We start from the raw sequence: 21,972 nt of genomic DNA, 5'->3' as shown, positions 1-21,972 counted from the left end.
ACTGGCCGCCGCCGGCGCGCTTCCGTGACGGCGCGGGGGAAGATGGCGGCCCTGGTAAAGGGCTGGAGGTGGGCCACGCGGCCGTTGCTGTGGGTGGTCCAAACCTGGGACCTCGACAGGCGGCGCTGGGTCCGGGCGCTGCGGCGGAGCCCAGTGAGGGTGGTGTTTCCATCCGGACAGGTCGTGGAACGGAAGCCCGGTCCTGGGAAGCAGCCCCAGAGGGCTGCGGCTGAGGCCAGTCCCTACGAGCAGCGACCAAAGCAGCCGCTTCAGGTGTCCCGATCCCAGACGCCCTGCACCTGGGAAGAGTCGGGGCTTCGCTATGATAAGGCTTTACCCGGGGACAGAAGGCTGAGGTGATGTGTTCCTGAGACTTCTTTTGTATTCCCCTTTCTCTTCCCACCTGCCAGCGGGAACTTAACGTTTTTCCTCCCATTGGAAGACTTCTCCCGGTATAACCCTCTGGTTTTTATTATGTTTGGAGGGCAGAATAAGTGTTTTCTTTGGAATTCGTTTATGTCTATGAAGCTCTTTATGTTTCTTAGAACTAGGTATGTCTCCGTAACAACGATGTTGGTCATTACCTGTCTTTTTGTTTCCACCCACAGCAGTGTAATGACAATAGTTAAGTCCAGGCCATTTCGGGAAAAGCAAGGAAAGATCCTGCTGGAAGGCCGCAGGCTGATTGCAGATGCTCTCAAGGCTGGTGCTGTGCCCAAAGTTTTCTTCTTTAGCCGTCTGGAATACATAAAGGAGCTACCCATTGATAAGCTGAAAGGTGTCAGCCTCATTAAGGTGAAATTTGAGGATATCAAGGATTGGTCCGACCTAGTAACACCACAAGGAATAATGGGTCAGTGGTTATACTATGTGTCACTAGAAGTAGAGATCTGGGATTACTTATTCATAATTGACTTAGGGCAACACATTTTATTTGAACCAAATTCAAAATGTTTTCTTAAGACACCCAGAAGAAGGGGCACCTGGGTGGCTCAGATGGTTAAGTCTGCCTGCAGCTCAGGTCATGATCTCCAGGTCCTGGGATCCAGCCCTGCATCAGGCTCCCACTCAGTGAGGAATCTGCTTCTCCCTCTCCCACTCCCCCTGCTCTCTCTCTCAAATGAGTGAATAAAATCTTAAAAAAAAAAAAAAAAAAAAAAAAAAGACACCCACCAAAAATACAGTTCTGAAATCTGTGGATCTTATAGTATTTTCAGTGGAAACTGCAGTCAGTTTTTCTGTCAATTGTATTAATGGTTCTTTACAGTCTCTAGGAATAACCGCTGTTCCTTAAACATTATAATTTTTTAGGTAATTTTTGCAACTTTTAATGTCCAACTAAAATATATAAGAAAATGTTTACAAAAATATTTAGCCCTCCATTTGCACAAGACTTCTGCCAGTGTGGTGATACCTCTCCAGCGTTGACCCCGTTATTCTAGAAGCTTACTTACGAGGAGTAAGCTGTAAGCTATTAGCCTGCTTGGCCCATTGAACAGGAAACCGTGTCTTTATTTGGTTGACTCTAACAAGATTCTAATAGACTGTGGGGTCTATTAGCACTTGGAAGATATTTTTTTCAAATATGGAAAAACTAAATTCTTTTTTTTTTTTAAGATTTTATTTATTTATTTGACAGAGATCACAAGTAGGCAGAGAGGCAGGCAGAGAGCCTGATGTGGGGCTTGACCCTAGGACCCTGGGATCATGACCTGAGCCAAAGGCAGAGGCTTTAAACCTCTGAGCCACCCAGGCACCCCAAAATTGAATTATTTATATCTTTTTGACTTTGGAATTATACCTTAGATCTGATAATTGAATGGCAGTAAGTGGAGAATTTTCTCTTGGATAGTAAGGGGCAGGGTCTCTCAGATCATTGTGCATGTGTTTCCTTGTGGTCAAGTTCAGTGATTAGTTGGGAGAGGATATTCTGGGGACCATCTCTTGTTCTGTAATCCAGCAAGTCATAAGGATCTGTGACCCTGCGCTTAGAACTCTCTCCCAGGGTGGGGATTTGGGACTGCTAGAGTCCTTCATTTACTCTAAGTGTTTGTGCTCTCGTTAGCTACACTTCTAATTCCTTACTTTATGCTACAGTACAGGTATCACTCATTTTCACTATGCTTGCCACTTTGGGCCTGTGTGCTAACAGTGGCCAGCCCACCCAGGACTTCTGTAACCCTCCTTGTCATGACTGCTTTCATCATTTCATGACTCTGAAAAATACATATTTTTTAGCTTATTCTTTTTTTTTTTTTAAAGATTTTATTCATTTATTTGACAGAGATCACAAGTAGGCAGTGAAGCAGGCAGAGAGAGTGGAAGGGAAGCAGGCTCTCCGCTGAGCAGAGAGCCCGACGCAGGGCTCGATCCCAGAACCCTGGGATCATGACCCGAGCCGAAAGCAGAGGCTTTAACGCACTGAGCCACCCAGGTGCCCCTATTTAGCTTATTCTTATGTATTATTTATATGGGGGGGGGTTGGGCAAAGGGAGAAAGAGGTAAGACCGCCTGTCAGACTTCCAGCACCTCTCTAAAATCCAGTGATAGAAGCAGGGCCTCTGGTAGAGAGCTCTTATCACTACATCTATCGGTCAGGTAGAAGTTAAAGAACTGAGACCCCTGCCCCACTGAATGGACTTAAAGCGGTCTGTGGCTCCTAAGGGCAGGACCTTTAGACAGGTGCCTAATATCATCTTGGTGCTTTCATTGATGGCTTAGGTGTAGGTATTTATGTGTTCTTGGTGTAAATAGATTGGACTGGCCTGTGGCAGGGGTGGGTGGGGGGGGGGCGGCAGTTTAGGAGCCTCTGATAACATGAGGAGCCCCCACACAGCATATATTGATTGTGTTTGCAAGAGTTTTTCATAGGAAATGTTAGGACATGTGCATAGAGATACAGGGATATTCGCTGCAGGGTTGTTTATAATAGGGGAAAATGGAAAATAAGCTAAATGGCAGTCAGTTGGGGAAGAGCTAAATAAACCTGGGATGTTCATGTTACAAAATAACGTGAAACAGTTAAAATAAGGTAGCTCCGAATGGATCGATGTGGGAAGTTCTCTAAGACATCTCATGTTAGAGAATTGAATAAGGTTACAGAATAACAGGGTGTGAATCTTTTGTGCAAAAGAAAATAATGCCTCTTTATGGGTAGATGTATATATACATAGGTAGATGCATGAAACGTTTTGAAGGGATACAGCCTCTGATCCAAAATAGTTATTGGGGGGGGGTGCCTGGGTGGCTCAGTGGGTTAAGCCTCTGCCTTTGGTCAAAATAGTTATGGGGGTGAGGGGCACCTGGGTGCTCAGCCGTTAAGGGTCTGCCTTCAGCTCAGGTAATGATCCCTGGGTCCTGGGATCAAGCTCCGCATGGGGCTCCCTTTTCAGCGGGGAGCCTGCTGCTCCCTTTCCTACTCCCCCCTGCTTGTGTTCCCTCTCTCACTGTGTCTATGTCAAATAAATAAAATCTTTTAAAAAAAAAAGCAAAACAGGGGCGCCTGGGTGGCTCAGTGGGTTAAAGCCTCTGCCTTTGGGCTCAGGTCATGATCCCAGGGTCTTGGAATCGAGCCCCGCATTGGGCTCTCTGCTCAGCAGGGAGCCTACTTCCCTTCCTCTCTCTGCCTGTCTCTCTGTCAAATAAATAAATAAATAAATAAATAAATAAAATCTTTGGGGAAAAAAAAGCAAAACAGTTATAGGGGCTGGATATCACTGGTAGGACTGTATGTGTGAGATCTTTTTTCTTAAGATTTTATTTATTTTGGGGCGCCTGGGTGGCTCAGTGGGTTAAGCCGCTGCCTTCGGCTCAGGTCATGATCTCAGGGTCCTGGGATCGAGTCCCACATCGGGCTCTCTGCTCAGCAGGGAACCTGCTTCCCTCTCTCTCTCTCTGCCTGCCTCTCAGTGTACTTGTGATTTCTCTCTGTCAAATAAATAAATAAAAATCTTTAAAAAAAAAAAAAAAAGATTTTATTTATTTTTTTGACAGAGAAAGACCACAAGTAGGCAGAGAGGCAGGCAGAGAGAGAGAGTGGGGGAAGCAGGCTCCCTGCTGAACAGAGAGCCTGATGTGGGGCTCGATCCCAGGACCCTGAGATCATGACCTGACCTGAAGGCAGAGGCTTAACCCACTGAGCCACCCAGGTGCCCCTGTATGAATTTTTTAAATCAGAATGTATTCCTGTATTACTCATGTAACTAAATATAGGAAGATGGATAAAGTAATGAAAAGCCAAATAATTTCCTTGGTCACAGCAGACAAGTGAACCACCTGTTTTATTTCCTCAGGGATTTTTGCCAAACCTGACCATGTTAAGATGACATACCCAGAGACTCAGCTTCACCACTTGCTGCCCTTATTGTTGATTTGTGACAATCTCCGTGACCCTGGGAACCTGGGGACGATTCTGCGATCTGCTGCTGGGGCTGGCTGCAGCAAAGTATTACTCACCAAAGGTCAGAGCACTTGTTACTGGGTGGGTCAGGTGGCCATTTGTAAGTGAGCCAGCTCTGTGGGTAGACACTCATGGATTTGAGTCTTGGATCTGCCCCTTATTAGCTCTATGTGTGAGCAATATTCTGAGTGTTGGTTTCCTCCTCTGTAACATGGTAGATAACAGAATCTGGTAAGACTGGTAACATGGTAGATAACAGAACCTGGTAAGACTGTTTGAAGATTGAGATGGCATGCATGTGGGGTTCTCAGCACTTGGCTTGGCACAGCACACACCGAGTACTTGAGGAAATGCGGATGCTCTTTTAAAATTATTTTGCTATATTATTAACTGCTATATTATTAACTTAAAATCAGTCAGGGGAAGAAATAGATGCCAGTTTTAAATTTCAAGTCCTTCCTGTAATGATCTTGAGTTACCAAAATATTGGGTACATGAGACCTTTCTAACTCTTGACCTGCTGAATGCTATAAAAGGAATGATGCAGATGGAGTGTGATTATGAAATTGGGATGCATTTGTCTTAGCCTTGGGATGGGTCAGACACCCCCACACAAGTTAGCCTCATGACATTTCTCTCCTGTCATCAGAAATGGGATGAGTAGGAGGCGCTTGGGTTGCTCAGTCAGTTGGTTAAGCCTTTAACTGCCTTTGGCTCGGGTCATGATCCCTTGGTCCTGGGATCCAGCCCCATGTCAGGCTCCCTGCTCAGCGGGGAGTCTGCTTTCCTCCTTCTTCTACCCTTCCCTCTGCTTGCCCCCCCCATCCTGCTCTCTTGCTCTCAAATAAATAAAAACTTTAAAAAAAAGAAAAGAAAAGAAATGAGATGAGTGGGCTTGGTTCGAAAGAGACTTACCTAACACCTGGGACCTACCTAAAAACTGCTTCTTACAACTTGTGAGGAGGGCGGGAGGGAGAGGATCATTCATTGTAAACTAGTAATGACACCCACTGCTGAGACTTGCCTCAGTGGTTTCTTTCAACCCTTTGTCTCTGTCCCACGTTGTTGGAATAGGTGGAGTAGATACAGGGACACCAGCATGAAGAGCTCGGTCTGGGGTTCCATCATCAGTACCCTGCCTGCTTAGCCACCCCCAAGAGCTAGTGTGGTTTTGAAAGTGTACCTCTATATTGCAGGTGGGCTGTTTCCACATTGATGGTAGTGGTGCGGAGAGAGGAGGTGGGGAAGGAGCAGGGAACACTTGGTGTGGTGCCCAGGATGGAGGGTATGAGGGCGAGGGGGGAAATCTCTCGTCCCTTCCTCCCCATGGGAAAGGGGTCAGGCTGGATGGCTCTCCTCATAGGTCTCGGCCCCTCCCCTGTCCCTCCCTCACCTCCAGCTTCTTGACAGAGAGCCCACCTCCCACCTTTGGGTCCTTGCGGTGTTGGAGGAAGCCCGTTGGTGCAATGTGTGGGCACATTTTAAAATTTGGTTTGCCTACTTAACTCTTTTCCTGAAGTTTTTGCGGTAATTTAGAATGTAACTTAGAATGCAGAGAGTTATGCCAATGAGTTCGGGGAGGGTGGGCCCCTGGCCTGCAGTCCTGGGAAAGAGCGCGTGCAAGTGGCTGGGCTTAGCAATTCTTTTTTTTTTTTTTTAAGATTATTATTTATTTATTTATTTATTTATTAAGTTTTTATTTGACAGCGATCACAAGTAGGCAGAGAGGCAGGCTGGGGTCAGAGGGAGCAGGCTCCCTGCTGAGCAGAGATTCCCGATGCAGGGCTCCATCCCCGGGTCCTGGGATCATGACCTGAGCCAAAGGCAGAGGCTTTAACCCACTGAGCCACCCAGTTGCCCTGGGCTTAGCAATTCTTTAAGAAGACTTCCTTTAGCCTTGTTACTGTGTTGTGAGAGGGCGTGCAGGTGTATGTAGGAGAAGGCTGTTGCCTTGGCTCTCCCTGGATTACTGTAATGGTTCCCATCAATTTTCCCCCTCTCCAGTGGCTTCGCTGCCCTGGTGCAGATTCAACATTGAAGCCAAATGGGTCTTTCTTTGTAACGCATAAATCAGATTCTGTCACTCCTTTGCTTAAAATCCTTCCACCCCATTATGTTGTCTGATAAAATCCCAAACTTCCTCAGCTTGGCTACCCACCCTCCTTTAAATTGGTCCTTGCCTGCCTCTTGTCTCATCTCCCACTGCACCCCATCCATTATTGGCCAGATCACCTTCCTTACAGGGTTTGGGCTGTGGCGTTCTCTATCACTCCCCCCGCTTTTCTTTGACAGCTTCCTCCTGTCCTTCCAGATCCAGCTCAGGGTCCTGTTCTGTGGGGTGTTTTTCCTGATTGTTCCACTTTGTACCAGGGTTTTCTGTCACCCTGTTCATGCTGCTTTTACGTCAATCGCTGATATTGTAGTCGTGTTCAGATATTGTCCCAACACTATTGCCCACTGTGCCACTTGAGGTTGGGGCTTTAATGCTCTTTGCATCTCCTGTACAGTATCTGGCCCAGGTGGATGGTCCTGTTGAAGGCAGAAAAAAAGTCTGTTTCAGCACTAGCAGGAATTCATCCTGTGGTCCCTTTGCTGGACGTTGCCATAATTAGGGAGGTAGAGGTCCCAGCTCTCAAGAAGGCTACAGTAGGACATTTTTTGCTTTCTTTCCTGACCCAGAATTAATCTGATTTATCCAAAAGTCCCCTTGTCTGGGAGGGTTTGTAATCCTCACTGAATCCTGTCTTTTCTAGGCTGTGTGGATGCCTGGGAGCCCAAAGTGCTACGGGCAGCGATGGGTGCACACTTCCAGGTGCCCATCATCAATAATCTGGACTGGGAAACCTTGCCCAACTACCTGCCCACAAACACCCGGGTCTACGTGGCTGACAACTGTGGCCTTCATGCCCAGGCCCAGCTGTCTAATAAAGCCAGTGACCATGGCTGGGTATGTGAACGACGACTTTCAAGGCTGCACAAGTATGAGGAGGAGGTGGAGGAGGAGGAAGATGATCTAGAACCTGGAGCCGGTAAAGCCTGGCTCCCTGAACTTGAGGTCCAGAGCTATGACTTGGACTGGACAGAGGCACCAGCAGCTGTGGTGATAGGTGGGGAGACCCACGGCTTGAGCCTGGAGTCCCTGCAGTTGGCCGAGAGTACCAGGGGCAAGCGGCTGCTAATCCCCGTTGTGCCTGGTGTGGACAGCCTGAACTCGGCTATGGCTGCGAGCATTCTGCTTTTTGAAGGGAAGAGACAACTGCGTGTGAAGGCAGAACACTCGAGCAGGGACAGGAGTTAACCACTGAGAGGGAACCTGGAAGTCAGTCCTTGATTAAAGGGGGTCCCAGACCCTCCTGCATTGTTAGGAGATAGGCAGAGGCAGTAACTTGTGGCTTCCCAGGCCACATCCAGGAGGCAAGCGGTGGGCAAGGTGCTATTATATTGTTACTGGAAAAATAAGAATCTCCACGGGTCTCTGCTTATCCTCAAGAACAACAAGGGTGAGAATTCTTCCTGAGCTATCCCCCTGCTCCCTAACAAAACTTCCTCTTGAGAGAACCCAGAGATCGAGCATGAGTTGTGTCCCAACTGGTGGCAGCGTGGGATTGCTTTGATACATTTGAGGGGAGCGGTTTTTTGGCAGGAACAGTCCCAGGCGGACGGCCTGGACTCTGCTATGGGGCCCTACTGTGATCTAGTTGGCCCAGGACCTCATGCAGATGTTCCATGCCTGTGGCCCGCACATTGTTCTTGAGCCCCTCCATGCCCTGTCAGCTTTTAGAAAGTTGGAGAACCCATAGCCTTTGTGCTGTGCTGAGCCCACCAAGACTGGGGCCTGGCCCTCTAGCTTCACAGAGCCGTACTGCCAGGCCCCCCAGCAGGCTGAATCTGGGAGGCAGCATGGGGACCTCTACCACTGGAGTCTGTCGACATTTGTTCTCAACACCTTAGAAAAGTACTAAGAAAGCAGAGGTCACGAACAGAAGTTCATGCCTTTCCAGCATGAAACCGGTCTCCTGCAGCTTTGTCCTGGATTATTTGTTCCTGATGATTCTTGTTACAAAATAAAGATCAATGAAAGAGCAACAAACCCTATGCCTTGTTCCAGTAAAAACAAAACTGTAAAAAGAAGTATACCTGTCCCGTAACTCTCAGCCTATTTTGTCACATCAGGTGAAAGAAATTTTCATCCCATTCACTTTGCAGTCAGTGGCTCATATACCATGACTTGGGAGTTCTTCCTGCATGTTTGTGATGATCAGTCAGCAGAGCAGAGGGCGCGCTTTCCTTTCTTCAATATGACTACAGGGGAAGCAGGTGGTGGCGGAGTTTTTTGAACGAAGATAGAAAATTGCTCTCTTACATTCTTTTCCATCTGAAGGCCAACATTTGTTTTTTTGCCACTTCCCCAGGAAATCAGAATAAAAAATGAGCAGTACATGACAAGCACGGGCTCAGAGATGCTGTGGGATGGTTGGCCCCCGGGCTCCTCGCCTTTGTGCGGAGCAAGCACTGTGGGTGATTTTTGCCACAAGGTGGCAGCCGTGCTTCAAAGCCACTCCCAGCCCTTAAGGAGGGGACGGGTTTCGTGGATTCAAGTTGTTGGAAATGCTGGAGTCGGTCTCTCTCCACAGAGAGCAGGCCTGTGTTCTTGTGTTCAGAGAGGCAGAAGGTGGAGAAACATCCAGCTTCTAGTTCTCAGCAGAATCTGAGGCCTAGGTAGATGGCGAGCCAAACACTAAGGAGGAATCAGAAGTGGGAAGTGGCTGCAGTAAGGAAAAGTGGCCCAACTCCTTCCCTGGAATGGAATGTCTGGGAGGGCAGCTCTGGGCAAATGCTACTGTCCCTGGACACCTGCAACTCCCCTTGGGAACCCTCACCCCGGTTTGGAGCTTCAGGGCAGGGAGAGCTGCAGAGCCCTTTCCCAGCCCCCCAGCCCCACCGGCCAGCTTGCTATGAGAATCCTGTCCTTAAGGCCCAGAGGGTGAGCAGACCTCTGGGGACAGGTTTCCACCAGTTTCACCTGGGACCTCCTACCCCTTGCCCCATGGTTGATAGGAACACCCACTGTATCCCTCCAAGCTGAGCTGCCTTTAGCTCTACTTTGGACATGTTGCCCCTTGAAGGCCCCAGCAGCAGCACCTCACCAGGGGTCCTAGGACTAGTGCTGAAAGCCACCAGCTGTGCTGCAGGGCCCAGATGTCCCTCTCCCCCCGCCCAGTCCTGAGGCCCAGCCCCTCACCCCATTCTTCCCCAGGAGCAGATCTGGCTGGCTCACTTAAAACAATTTTAGGAAACACTCACGTAGGCATCTTTAAATTCCAGGAACTTACATTCTGTCTTCCATCAGTGAACATGCAGAGGTAATGAGCTAGAAGCCAAGTGAACGGATGAGCTCTTTATTGCTGTGGACAACTGAAAGTCTGAACAAGGTTGTCCTGTTTTGTCAGTGCGGCTGAGACAGAGCAAGCTGGACCGCCCTGGCTGGACTCAGGAAGCCTCGGCCAAGGCCAACACTCAGGGGCCAGGCATAACCGGTCTGTTGCAGATGGCACTGGTTCTCTTCCTACTATGTTTGTTGTAGGGAAGCTACCTTCAGCTGAAGCCGCCTGTTTGGAGGGCCCTCCTCAAAGCTGCTGCTACTTTAGAATGCAAGAAGGGAATAAGGGTTGGGGAGGGGACAAGGTTGCAGCAGGCTTCCCTCTCACCTTTGTGATGGGAGGTATGTATGTGTGTTGGGGTGGGGGGCGAGGGGTGCATACTGACTGCAGACCAGGAGGCATAGTGGCTCCTGACTCGTTGGGGACTTCCTTCCACATCCTGTGATGCTCAAAGATTTCCTTTTTAGCCTTGGGTCCCAACATCATGCCTCCTACTGAATCCTAGTTCTAGCCTGTGTGGGTGACTGGCTTGTGTGAGGCACGAGCACCCAGGAATCTGGACTTGGGGCTGCCTGCCTCCTTTGGGCTATATACTGGCCGACAGGCTTCCATGAGTTGGTACATTTAACAGAAGTCCAACAGTCCTTCAGAACAAGTCCTACCCAACTACAACCACACACTTCCTGGCTTGGGAAGTATTCCAAACCCCCAAGGGGCTGGAACACATCGGACCTTAAACAAAGCAGATTTTCTTCATGCTTTCTCATTTGAGGCATACCCAGGATATTCTAATGTCATAGTTCCCCTACTAGATGGAAAAATCCCAGCCATAAAGTAGACCCAACATAAAATTGTCCTGCAAACCGCCCTCTGCTTCCCAGAAAATATATCCTTTGCACCATTTACTAACATTAAACAATCAAGAATGAAGCTAATAGGCAACGGCCATTTGTCAACAAAGAATTCTCCCTTGGGCGACCTGCTTGGATGTAAGCCATGGAGTCAGCAAAGAGGGAGCCTGGGTGCCTGGGTGGCTCAGTGGGTTAAGCCTCTGCCTTTGGCTCAGGTCATGATCTCAGGGTCCTGGGATCAAGCCCCACATTGGGCTCTCTGCTCAGGGAGCCTGCTCCCTTCCTTCTCTCTGCCTGCCTCTGACTACTTGTGATCTCTGTCAAATAGATAAAATCTTTAAAAAAAAAAAAGGGGGGGGGTGGTTCAGGGAAGTTGAAAGATCCCAAGCTCTGGGCCTCGGGGTCAGTCTTTGGGGTCAGTCCTCTGTTCACATGGCACCACCGAAAGGAGCCACAGAGGGCCACTGTGGAAGCTCCCCACCATCCACATGAGGCCATGTTCTAGTCCTATGGGGCAAGCACTGGCCTCCCCAGCCTGGCCCAGGGAGATGGCTTACAATCAGGATGTGTCTGCACCTGTGTGCTGGGGGCTGGGCCAGGTGCCTGCTCAGATCCCTCCCGGAGCTACGAGCCAAGTCTACACACAAGTGCAGGTTTGTGCACATGCGCGCGCGTGCGCACACACAAACACTTGGTATTCTCCCTAAGCTGACACCGGTCTGGGTCCTGCTGATCTGATCTTGGACCATGGTTCCATCTCTAGATCACTGCAGAGTTCCGTTTGCTACCCCAGAACAAGGCAGCAGGAGGAGAGAACAGCTTTTTTGTGTCTTTAATTAGGCAAGAGGCAAAAACAAAGTCTGGCTGAAAATTTACCACTTGAATCTTGGCTGATGCCAAAGACAGTACCAGCTCCCTGTGCTTGGGTAAGCGAGAGCCACTGCATTTGAGGATATGCTTGGCGATGGTGGGTGGGTCGGGGTTGGGGTTGAGGGGGAAGCAGGCAGCCACCTCACTCCTAAAAAGGAAGCTTCAGTTGTGCCCTGGCATTTAGCGCTGCCCATTGTATGTACCAATTCCAAACACACTCCCTTTCTCTTAACCGGATCTTTATTGTTGGGGACAGGTTAAAAAAAAAAAAAAAAAGTCTCATCTCTGTTGTGAAAACGGGTAGAACAGGATATGGAGGTCACTGTGGCGAGCACAGGATCTGGAACCCCAGGGTGGCATCTTCCCCTCCCACCTTCCTGCCTCCAGACACGGTTTCCCTCATTTCCCTCGCTGCTGACCGAAGCCCTTGAATAGATCACAGCTGGGGTTTTAACCTGCTTCCAATTAGTGACAAGAATTAAGGTACCTTGGAGCTGCTTAGTGGGACTTGGGAAGCCACCCACATCGTCTGCATCAAGAACCTTGAGGATCTCTGGCACTAATGAGACGGGGGTTTGCTGGCATCGGGGAAGCAGTCTCCCCCAGCGTTTGCCCTCAGGGCCGCCATATATACTCAGAACTTTCTTGTTGTAAACCTTCTCACTGATCTCAACCCACATGCCGCTCTAAAAGGGGAAGTCTGGTGACAAGGATCCAGTGGCCCTTAAGGGGCAGTAGTTCAGTCAGCCCTGTAAGGCCCTAGAAGAATCACAGATGACCTAATTTGTCTGCTGCAGGGACTTACAGGGACCCGTCACGGGACTGGGTTCCTTCTGCACCAGAAGAAAAGAGACTTCTCTTCCCGGGCTATCATGATACAGGACACAGGCGGAAGTCCAAGGAACTCCATCTTCCAAGTGAGGGGAGTTCACCTTGTCCTTGCATCCACCACACTCCCAGAGGAGAGTTCCCAGAGAAGTCCCTAGCCCAGGCTAGAGCTAGGGTTGCCCATTCTTCACAGGGAGAGCTGCGTGGGGTTCCCTGTTTCAGCAACTGGCCTCAGGCTTCAGAGCATGTGCCCCCCTGTGGGGAGGGAATGAGCACCAGTGTCCACAAGGAGGCCCGTGATCGGGGAATCCACCCTCTGCCAGCGCCGAGCAGACCCAGGAGAGATGGCAGCCGGAGCTCCAGCAGGGATCTGCCTGTGGTCCGCTAAGCCAAAGGAGCTCCTCGGCCTTAGATTACCAGTTCTTGACAATTCTGAAACACCGCTACTAAAGCCTCCAAAGAAAGTCAAGAGGATCTTGTATGTCCCCCCGCCCCTCCCCAGAGCCCAGCACCACGAGCAAAAAGATTTTTGTTACTAGGCACAGGAAGGGACAAGTTGTTGATAATGTCCAGAGATGCCTGCTTTATTTCTCGCTAGGCGAAGCATTTCAGGCTTGTGACAAGTGACCGATTACCAGCTAACTCCGAACCTCCAAACTACGAATCAACAATCAAGTCAGCAAGGAGCAGTGCTGTCAACAGCTGACGGGGGTCTGGGGGACAAGTGGAGCCAAGGGTAAGGCCTGTGATCGCATGAAAGACCCTAACGCCTGGTTAAGAGAGGCCCAAACCCTGTGAATCCCTAGGCGAAGCCCTCCATCCCAAGTGCCAAGGACACAGCTGTTAACTTCCTTCTGTGGGAGCCAAGCTACCTGAGCCTAGCCGCATGCATCCAAGGCCCACTTTTAGTGGACATGTCCTCTGCTCCCCCTGCCACCCTAGGACACAGCTCTTTGTGCAGGTTCTTAGGAAAAAAAGCTAGGCTTCTGGTAATTTCTTGTCTCTTTTTAGTTCTGCTTTGAAAAGAAAAGAGGGATGACAGGTAACCAAAGGGGACACAGGTACCTCGGCAGAGCTGCAGCGGCCCCAGGTCCAGAGCTGGGCCGAGTCAGAGGTCTGTGCCGGCGAGGCGGGGCTCCTCTAAGGACACAGGGCTGGGTGCCTCCCGGGAAGCTGTCCAAGAGGGGGGAGTTTATGAACAAAACTCCAAGACCATAGAGGCTGTCCGTATGAGAAGGCAGAAACTTGGAGAGGTAAGATCCAGGAAGAAAGATGTAAGGAAAAAATGAGAGGCTCCTTCTTATCACGGTAGGAGCTCAGAGGAAGCCACCACTACATGAATCACTACCAGAGCTACGCTTTTTCTCCCCGAGAAAGAACACGAGCTTCCTTTGAGATCTTGAGATCCCCTGGCCCAAGAACCGGCTGCCAAGCTGGTGTTTTCCCCTCACACCAAGAGAGAAGAAGTCACTTAGGAGAAAGGAGGTTGTTGTCAGCAGCTCCCTTTCCCTCACTGAGCTGTGCTGGGCCCTGCGCAAGCATGCGGACACCAGGGGTGGGACCAGAGCTCCAGTGTGCTGTCCCGCCATGTTCGTTCAGCACAAGACCACCCGGCAAATACTTCGCCGAGAGCTAGTGACTGGGAGCAGGCTGCAGTCCTGGTTCTGGCCGGGTTCTGCCAGCCCTGTGGATCCCAAGCAGAGTCTCCAGACACGGTGGGGTTCTTCTGCTGTGGAGAGGAGGTGCACCTTGGGGTGCTGAGTTAATGCAGAAAACAAGGCACCACAGAGAGGTTGGACACTTGGGTTGTGTGATTCGGGACACGCTGGAAAAGTCCAAGGGTGGAGGGAAGGAGAAGGAGAAGGAAGAGGAGAAGACGGGAGTTTTTAAATAACATCTCCTGAGGCTGGAGCCCCCTTAGATGGGCTCTGGTTTGAGCTTTTCTGCTAGGAAGTCATTCACAAAGGCCTCCACAATGGCGGGGGTGATCTCTTCCACGTCCATCACGTACTTGGCCCGGGCCGACATGTCCAGAATGGTGAGCAAAGGGGCGGCCTCGGGCAGGTTGGTGTAATCGCGCAGGGAGTCAGTCATGTCATCCTGGAAGTTACCAGAGGGAGAGAAAACCAGTCAGTCTTCGAGAAAGAGGGCATCCCCCCCAGATGGCATCCCCTCCAGTGTCCTGAAGAGTGGGTGGCCCCTGGGAAAGATGGGCTCTCAGAGACCAGGGAGCAGCGGACTCGACCCTGCCTTGGAGAATACTCTGCATCTCACCAGACCACCAGACAAGTCCTCTTTTTTCATTAGCAGAGAAGCAACCTCTGCTTGCTAAAAATGTGTTGTCCTTTAATGACTTCTTTTTGCCATTATCTCCTCAATTATCTGCAGCCCCACTCTGGGTATCTGAGGCCAATCTGGACTCCCACCTCTGGAATGATGTGAACAGAAATGGCTCACTGTCCCCATCCCACCCCTGAGGTTTAGGGGGCAGGAGCTGCAGAGCCAGTTCAGAAGACAGGGTTCGTGAGGCTTATATGGGTGCCTGTACTGACCATACATTCCCATGGACTGGCCTGTCCAGGTGAATTCCCCTTACTAAGTATAAAAGCAAACCCAGAACCCCGAAGACTAGTAGAAGAATTTGTAAGGGAGCAAACACCTCAGACCACCTCTCATTTGGTAGAGAGCAGGAAACGGACTCCACCCTCCCACCCCAAGGCCATCTCCCTATAAGACAGCACACACAGCCTTCTGAAGTGGAGGAAGGCCCAGGTCCCTCTGCACAGGAAGGGCTCGGGGTACTCCTGGCCTTAAATGCTGGCGAGCAGGAGGCACAAAATTTACCACTCATTGGTTTCTCAGACAAACACCATTCCTTTTTCAAAGGGCAGATCTTTAGGAAGATGATTAGAAATGGCACACACTTCCAGCAACGCCCGGTGATTCAGCATCTCTGTTCCTGTTGACCCCCCCGCAGGCCCTCCGTGTGGGTTCATCAACCATCTCCAGGACAAGCAGAGGGGAGGCTCCTGGAAGACGACGGTCCACCGAACTCTCATTAGGAGGTCTGGGCCAAGCTGAGCACAGTGCTGTAGCCCTTCCCCTCTCCCTTGGAGGAAACCACGGGGAGATGAATTTTAATGTCTACTAAGGCTTCAGTGGGATGACTTCTGCCCTCAGAACACGACAAATGCCCTTAGCTCTAGGAGGAGTGGGAGACGGTCAGAGTCCTGGCTCAGAAGTGCCCCGTCAGTGCCTGATGACCCAGCACCCCATGCCCAGCCCCTTCCATGCCGCCTGGCTTCTGAGCATGGAGGGCCAGGGAATGGGACTAAGAGAGCTGCAAGGTCAGGAGCCCAGGTCAAGTGCACAGCAAGGACAGGATGGCAAGGTGGGGAGCTGGACAGCAGAGGATTCTGTCAGACCCTCCCCGGTCCTGGCGCAGGCATCCTGCCCTCGGGGACTGGCCACCTGCAGGACCCCATGGACAGGAGTGAGAACACTGCCTCAGGGGGTCCCACTGACCTCACGCTGCCTTTTGCACAACCCACTTAATGTGTGGCCCTGATAAGTCACTTCTGTGAGCCCAGACTTTGTCCCCTGTAAAATGCATTCAAGAACGACGCGCTCGGGGTTAAGTGCGAGCCAGCAGATAAGCCAGCAAGTGCGCATGCCCGGCGGATGCCCTCCAAGCCTCACTCTGCTCATCTGTGAAACATAATGACGCTGTTCCCAGTCTGGGGGGGTGGGGCGGTGGGGAGGAACATGGGATGGTGCCCATCAAGCTTGCTGCCTGGTACACAGAAGACCCAAATGCGCCTTTTCAGTCACATGCCTAATGCACTCACTGGAGCTCCCCAGCCCCACCCCTGCCCCCTGGCTCCGCTAGTCTGTTGTGCACCCATCTCTCCTCTCACAGGCGTCTGAAAGGGGTTAGAGTTTAATACATTCAGAGCAGCCTCCATTTGTGCTTTGTGTGGAGGGGGCTTGTGTCGCCCCAAGGCAGGGCCCTGTGAACCTGCTTTGTTCCCTCCACCCAGCAGCAGAGCAGGGGGGAATTTAGCTGCCTGCGAGGGGCCCGGCAGGGCTGAGCAGGGGTGGCTATTGAAACGGTGATGAATGGGTGGTGGTTCGGGGTGTCTGGCCATGCGGGCTCTCGGGAGACCCCAATGGCACAGCGTGAAATGAGTGCCTGGCTCTGACCCCCTGGGGATACAGATGGGCGGAAAGAAGGCAGGGGGCTTCCAAAAGGGTGTCTGTCCATCACCAGGTTTGGCCCGGCGCTGGGATGGGGCGGGGGGAGATGGCGGAGCATGCGTGGATGGGCCGCCTAGGGGTGGGGACCGAGTCAGAGCAGCGACAGCCATCTTACAGGGACTCCTGCATTGCCGGCATAGAGGTTCTGGCCCCCTGCGGGAGCTGGCCCAGCTCAGCACCAGGCCTTCTCGCCCTGTGAGAAGTCCTCTGTGCAGTCCGTCCCCGATGGAGGCCCTCAAGAGACAAGGCCTGGGGCGCGAAGAGACTGGGACAGCAGCAGTGTCCAACCTCAGCACCCTCTCCGGGGGGCTGGGAAATACAGGTCTGAGTCGTGGGTATTGCCGGCCATAGGAAGCGCCCACTCTGCAGGCCAGGGCCCAGAGACTGGCCATGCAGACGCTTTGTAAAGCATCCCGGGCCTGGTTTGGACCCAGCCAGGACGGAGGGAGTGCTGCTGACCATCTTTGTGGCTGCCACTCTTCCTAGCAGCCTGGGGAGCAGCCCTTTCCCAGGAGGGCACCCCTGTGGCTCCGAGGCTGCCGAGTGGCAAACGAGAGAAGAAGGTACAGCAGCCACAGGAAATGGTTTTCCATATGGGATGACACACTTTTTCATGCCACATCTGTCTGTGGGTTCTTCACCCCAGATCCTGGGGTTCCTTCTAACATCCCCTAGAGCTGCATCATGCACTTCCCAAAAGTTGGGTCTGCTGAGCAGCCCGTAGGCCCCAGCGGCACCTACCTCCCCCGCCACAAAGAACAGAAGTGGGGCCTCCTCCTCTTTGGCTTTGTACTTGGCAATGATCTTCTCGGCTATTGGCTGGATCAGCTGCTTGGCTGCCTCAGACTCCCCATCATCCTCAGAATCTGTAATGGGGAGAGAGAGACTCGAGAAGCACTGGTTTGTGGAACAGATGGAGTGGCGCCCCCTGAGGGAGCTGGGTCCAGGGCCTGAAATGGCCATTTGGGAAGCCCCTGCACGGAAGCAACATTTCCCCTGGGACACAGGCCTTGCCTCCAGGGTACATGAGGCGGTGTGGGGGTGTGTAGGGGGAGTCCGTGGCACATGCACACCACTGCACTGTGCTCCCACAGGAACAACTCACTGACACCCCAGACACCGCTATTCTTTCCACCGAATTCATCACAAACTGGCCTTGGAAGCTGAGCTTCCCCAAAGCCAGGACCTAAGGTCCTTGTAGTTTTTCTCTCAATCACAGAACTGCAGAATGATCTCAGATCTGACCTCCTACTGAAGATGGCAGAAGGGGTGGTAGCTGGGGCAGTGAGGACGGGGTCAGGACTACAGTCCAGTCTGCAGCTTTGTGGCAATGGGGAGGCACTGGGACTCCTGGAAAGCCAACTTCATGGCTGGCTGGACTCATCGGGAGAGGATGGACTGCCTTCCCTGGATGCCCCAGAGTCCCTGTTAGTCATCTCTTGCCTCCAATGAAAGAACAGTGGGGGAGCAACTCCGGGGGGCCCTGGGGCTCACTTCCGCAGGAACTTGTAACCCAGAACAAGACAACTCCCTGAGTGGCAAAGCAGGGAAGGGGAGGCAGGCAGCAGGACTTTCACCCAGGAATGCCACATGGCCCCAGGGGCCCGCAGCGTGCAGATGTGTCAGGACCTATTCCTGACTCACATCCAACCCGCTCTGTGATGCTGGGAACTCGCTTTGCCTCTCTGGGACTTCCTAACCAACATCTAGAGAGGGCCTGTGAGATGCAACTGTCCCTCAGTTCAAAACGATTCCCTAGAGGCCCTGCAATGTGGGTATGTGAGCCAGCGGCAGGCAGCAAAGCCCTGAGGACAAGGATTCCCCAAGACCATCCTTCCCCAGGAGACCTCTTTTCTCCAAGCACAGTGACCAGCCTGCAAGTCAGCTTGCAGGCTTCCACACCAGACTTCCAGAGCACCTCCCCTACCCACCCCATCAACTGAATGGGTTTCGCAACATCTCAGCCATGGATTCTAGGACTCCAAATTATTTTGAGTTGGAGCTGAGTAACATGTCCCAAGGCAGAAGGTGAGGTGGCGCCTGACCAGCAGTCGCTCCTTTGCAAAAGGAACAGGGGTCATCCCACAGGGCTACAGGGAGCCTGGAGTGAATGTTCTGGTGTCTTCCTGCCCTGCAGAACAGCCCCCCACTGAATAGAGAGTGGGGAGACTGAGAGGGACACCTGGCCTGAGATGCGGCCCTGTGGCTAGGGTGGGGGTGGGGCCTTCGCCCAAGGGAACCCAGCCCGCAGCTGCAGCTGCTGCAGCAGGCTTCCTTCCAACAATGGGTCTGGTTGTGGGGCGGGCTCCAGCCTGACCTATTCTTCCCAGCCGGCAGTCTAGGAAGGAAAGCACAGAGCCAGCTCCCAGAACCCCTCCCGCAGGGGCAGAGCCATGAATAAATCATTGGGGTCAAAAGCAAGGCTGCTGGGAAAGACAAAGGCCCAGGCTTGGCATTGTTCCTGACAGAAAGAAGCTGCAGGGACAGACACCCCCCCAAATGTGAGATCCTTTGAGTCTGGCCCACCCTGGGACTCCTACCAGGATTCCTACCTACGAACAGGACAAGGCAGGGGCCCTCGTTGAGCTGCACAGCATTGGAGTCGGAGAGCTCCAGCACGGGCTTGGGGTGCCACGGGAACTCCCTGCAGTCCTCATCATTCAGCACCTCCACTCGCCCCTGCCGCGTGATCACCTCCCCCTGGGGGTCCAGCACGATGAGGGTGGGGATGCCTGCAAGGGAGAGAGAGCTCGGTTGAGAGTCCGGAAGTGCTGGGGCGGGTTCCAGGCTCAGTCACTGAACAGCCACAGGACTCCCTTGCGACTTGACTTGCCCAAGGAAGCCGGCAACTCCCTTCCCCTCTCCTGGCCTCATGGTCTCAGTGTCCCCCACTGCAGTGTGGGAAATGGACAACACTTCCCTCCTTCTCTCACTTTGTAAATATCGACAAGGTAGTGCATTCAAAGAACTTAGCACCGGGTCTTGGCATACAGAAACACGCAATAAACCCTCAGGAGATCTCAAAGAAGACACCCCTGCCACCTACAGGGGACCAAAAACCCAAGCAAAGGGTGTGAAAACACAGGCCCATACTTGCCAGCCTGCCAGTGTGAGGGTGGGGGAGCCTGGGGCAGGGGCTGCACACAACAGGGGACAGCTGGCTGCCAGGGAGCCCGCGACCCCACCTCCATCTCTAGCCCTGCTGCCTGGAGAGAGAGGGTCCTGGGCTGGAGAAAGAAATGAGACACAAGACTCCCAGTAAACCACACATATTCCCAACCATTAAGCCTCAAGTGAGAAACCAGAGAAAACCCCATCCTGGTTATGATCGCATTTGGGATTTCGACCTCCTGGCTCTTTGTACCCCACTGCCCGCTGCCTCTCCTCCATCCAGGGTACCCCCCACCAACCACAGCCCACAGCCACGGCTCTGTCCTCTTGGAGACACTTGTCTCTCCAATGACAGCAGCTCCTGCCCACCCCCGCCCCGCCCCCAACCAGCCACCTCTCCTCTGGAGCTGACCAGAGCTTTAATTTTATCTGGGCCAGTGACAGCCATAGCAATTTAATATTTATAGATTCCGAAGTATTCAGTGAGTAATTTGCTCTGCTGACATTTTACTTCTCTGTGGGGGGAAGAAGGGGCAACAGCCGTCGAGGGACCAGGAATATGGCCCCAGTGTTTTGTAATGCTTGTGCGGCTGTTGGCTCAGCAGGGAGGCAGTGGTGGGCCTGACTTCAAAAGGACTTAAACAAGTCCATTATGTTCACACCTATTAGAAGAAGTGGCTGGGCATATTGGAGAACGGGTTCACAGAGAAATGGAGAACTGCCGTTCCCACTGTATCACGTACAGACGCACGCAGCCGGGGCTCCTGGGACATTCTCAGGACTGGCCAGGCCTCCTGAGTTGTGTGTCACACAGAGCACACAAGAAATCTGGGCTGTTTCCAGTTCCATCCTGACAGCAGCAGGTCAGCCTCCAGAGTCTGGCCTCCCCATCCCCGAGGATGGGTGGACGCCGCATCCTGAGGGATGGACGCGGACACCGCGACACGCCAGCCGGCTGTTGGCGAATGCCTCCCATAGCCATACCCCATCTCAAATAGGCTTTGGTAAAGTTCTTGGCAATTATAAGTGCTGGGTTGAACCGGGGCCCGCCTCCTACTATGATTAGACAGAGCAGCTGGCCTGTTTGTAGTCCAGACGTGGGATGCTGAGCTGGTCTGTGAAGAACACACAAGCAGAGGACAGAGAAGCGAAGAAAAGTAAAACCTGAAGGCAAAGAAACCCACTTCCCGGTTTGGTGCCTCAGTTTCTCCAAGGGACTCCTAGTTTCTAAGGGGTCTTCTCGATTACCACGACTATAGACTCTGAAGTCCTTGGGGTCCAGCAGGACAAGGACATGGGAGCCCCAGGCTGGCTGCTGAGGCATCCTCAGCTGATTCCACCAAGGAACAGCACCGCCCCGGGCCTTGGCTCTCCCCAGCCCTTAGATCACCCACCTAAGGTCATCCAGCCACAAGTGGCCACACTGAGATAGGAGCCCTGGTCTGCCTGTTGTTTCTCTTTTATTTATTTATTTATTTATTTATTTTAAAAGATTTTATTTATTTTATTTGACAGACAGAGATTACAAGTAGGCAGAGAGGCAGGCAGAGTGAGAAGGGGGAAGCAGGCTTGCCGCTGAGCAGAGAGCCCAACGTGGGACTCCATCCCAGGACCCTGGAATCATGACCTGAGCGGAAGGCAGAGGCTTTAACCTACTGAGCCACCCAGGCGCCCCTGCCTGTTGCTTTTCTACCTGGCCACTGCGGGTGGGGGCGCTCTCGAGTAGTTGAGGGAACTCCCCGCTAAAATCTTCCCCTCACCCCCAGCATCCACAGCTTTCTCTACTTCTTCCTCAAGGCTACAGAGGGAGGCTGGGGCTGCCATCCCCTCTTCCCTCTCCTCCCGGCAGCAAGCCATCCCCACTCCCCTCGCTTGAAGCAGGTTCTCCCAGGCAGAGACTTCTAAGGAGAAAATAGGGCAAAGCCTCTAATGGGAAACTGAAAGGGAATGGAAAATTTCTAATCGATGCCTCTGTACGAAATAACTTCCACGCCAGCGAGGGGCTTCTCTGAAGGGAATGCAGAGGGAGCACCTCATCTCTGCTGGAGCTCGTCGGCTCCCGGCTGGCTGGGTTGACCGGGATGGCTGAGGGAAAGCACAGGGAGAATTCTAAGGAAGATCCAGGCCACCCACTTAAACTTCCTGGAGCCTCATTTCCACAGCTGTCACAGGGGGTGGAGACCGTCTCCTCCTCTCTTGCTGGGTGTTGTGAGGAGCGAACAAGAGGATAAGTGTAAAACGCTGAGAGCGGAGAAACTGCTGTACCATGAGTATA

At 52.2% G+C, this 21,972-nt stretch overlaps 2 protein-coding genes and 1 long non-coding RNA gene across 6 annotated transcripts in view; 1 reads left to right on the top strand and 2 right to left on the bottom strand.

Annotated features, from left to right (window-relative positions):
• The first annotated feature begins 2 nt into the window (after positions 1–2).
• Positions 3–8,489, top strand: MRM3 (mitochondrial rRNA methyltransferase 3). 4 transcript variants are annotated; one of them, XM_059149157.1, is made up of 4 exons: positions 3–68; positions 609–853; positions 4,293–4,460; positions 7,153–8,489. In XM_059149157.1, exons 1-4 carry the CDS (start codon positions 43–45, stop codon positions 7,695–7,697), a joined length of 984 nt encoding a protein of 327 aa, XP_059005140.1. In that variant the 5' UTR covers positions 3–42; the 3' UTR covers positions 7,698–8,489. The 4 variants fall into 4 exon arrangements, with proteins under 4 accessions (XP_059005140.1, XP_059005139.1, XP_059005138.1 ...); XM_059149156.1 differs by having other exon boundaries at positions 8–356; positions 612–853; XM_059149155.1 differs by having other exon boundaries at positions 9–356.
• LOC131816434 (uncharacterized) lies at positions 4,254–7,153 on the bottom strand. The gene is made up of 2 exons (XR_009348064.1): positions 4,662–7,153; positions 4,254–4,627 (listed from the first exon to the last, which is right to left on the bottom strand). It is a non-coding gene; the product is annotated as an uncharacterized LOC131816434 (long non-coding RNA).
• A 1,295-nt stretch (positions 8,490–9,784) lies between the features above and the next one.
• The window catches only part of NXN (nucleoredoxin), a 155,193-nt gene continuing 143,005 nt past the window's right edge, over positions 9,785–21,972 (bottom strand). The window contains exons 6-8 of the mRNA XM_059149154.1: positions 19,139–19,318; positions 17,328–17,452; positions 9,785–14,429 (exon numbers count right to left, since the gene is read on the bottom strand). Of these exons, the coding sequence (XP_059005137.1) occupies positions 14,247–14,429; positions 17,328–17,452; positions 19,139–19,318 (488 nt within the window). The 3' untranslated portion in view covers positions 9,785–14,246. The remainder of the gene's footprint in view (positions 14,430–17,327; positions 17,453–19,138; positions 19,319–21,972) is intronic.

Source organism: Mustela lutreola, chromosome 15 (assembly GCF_030435805.1).
Source record: "Mustela lutreola isolate mMusLut2 chromosome 15, mMusLut2.pri, whole genome shotgun sequence".
Taxonomy (NCBI): Eukaryota; Metazoa; Chordata; class Mammalia; order Carnivora; family Mustelidae; genus Mustela; species Mustela lutreola.
The sequence above is the reverse complement of the archived record's forward strand: the minus strand, read 5'-3'. Positions and strand labels throughout refer to the sequence as shown.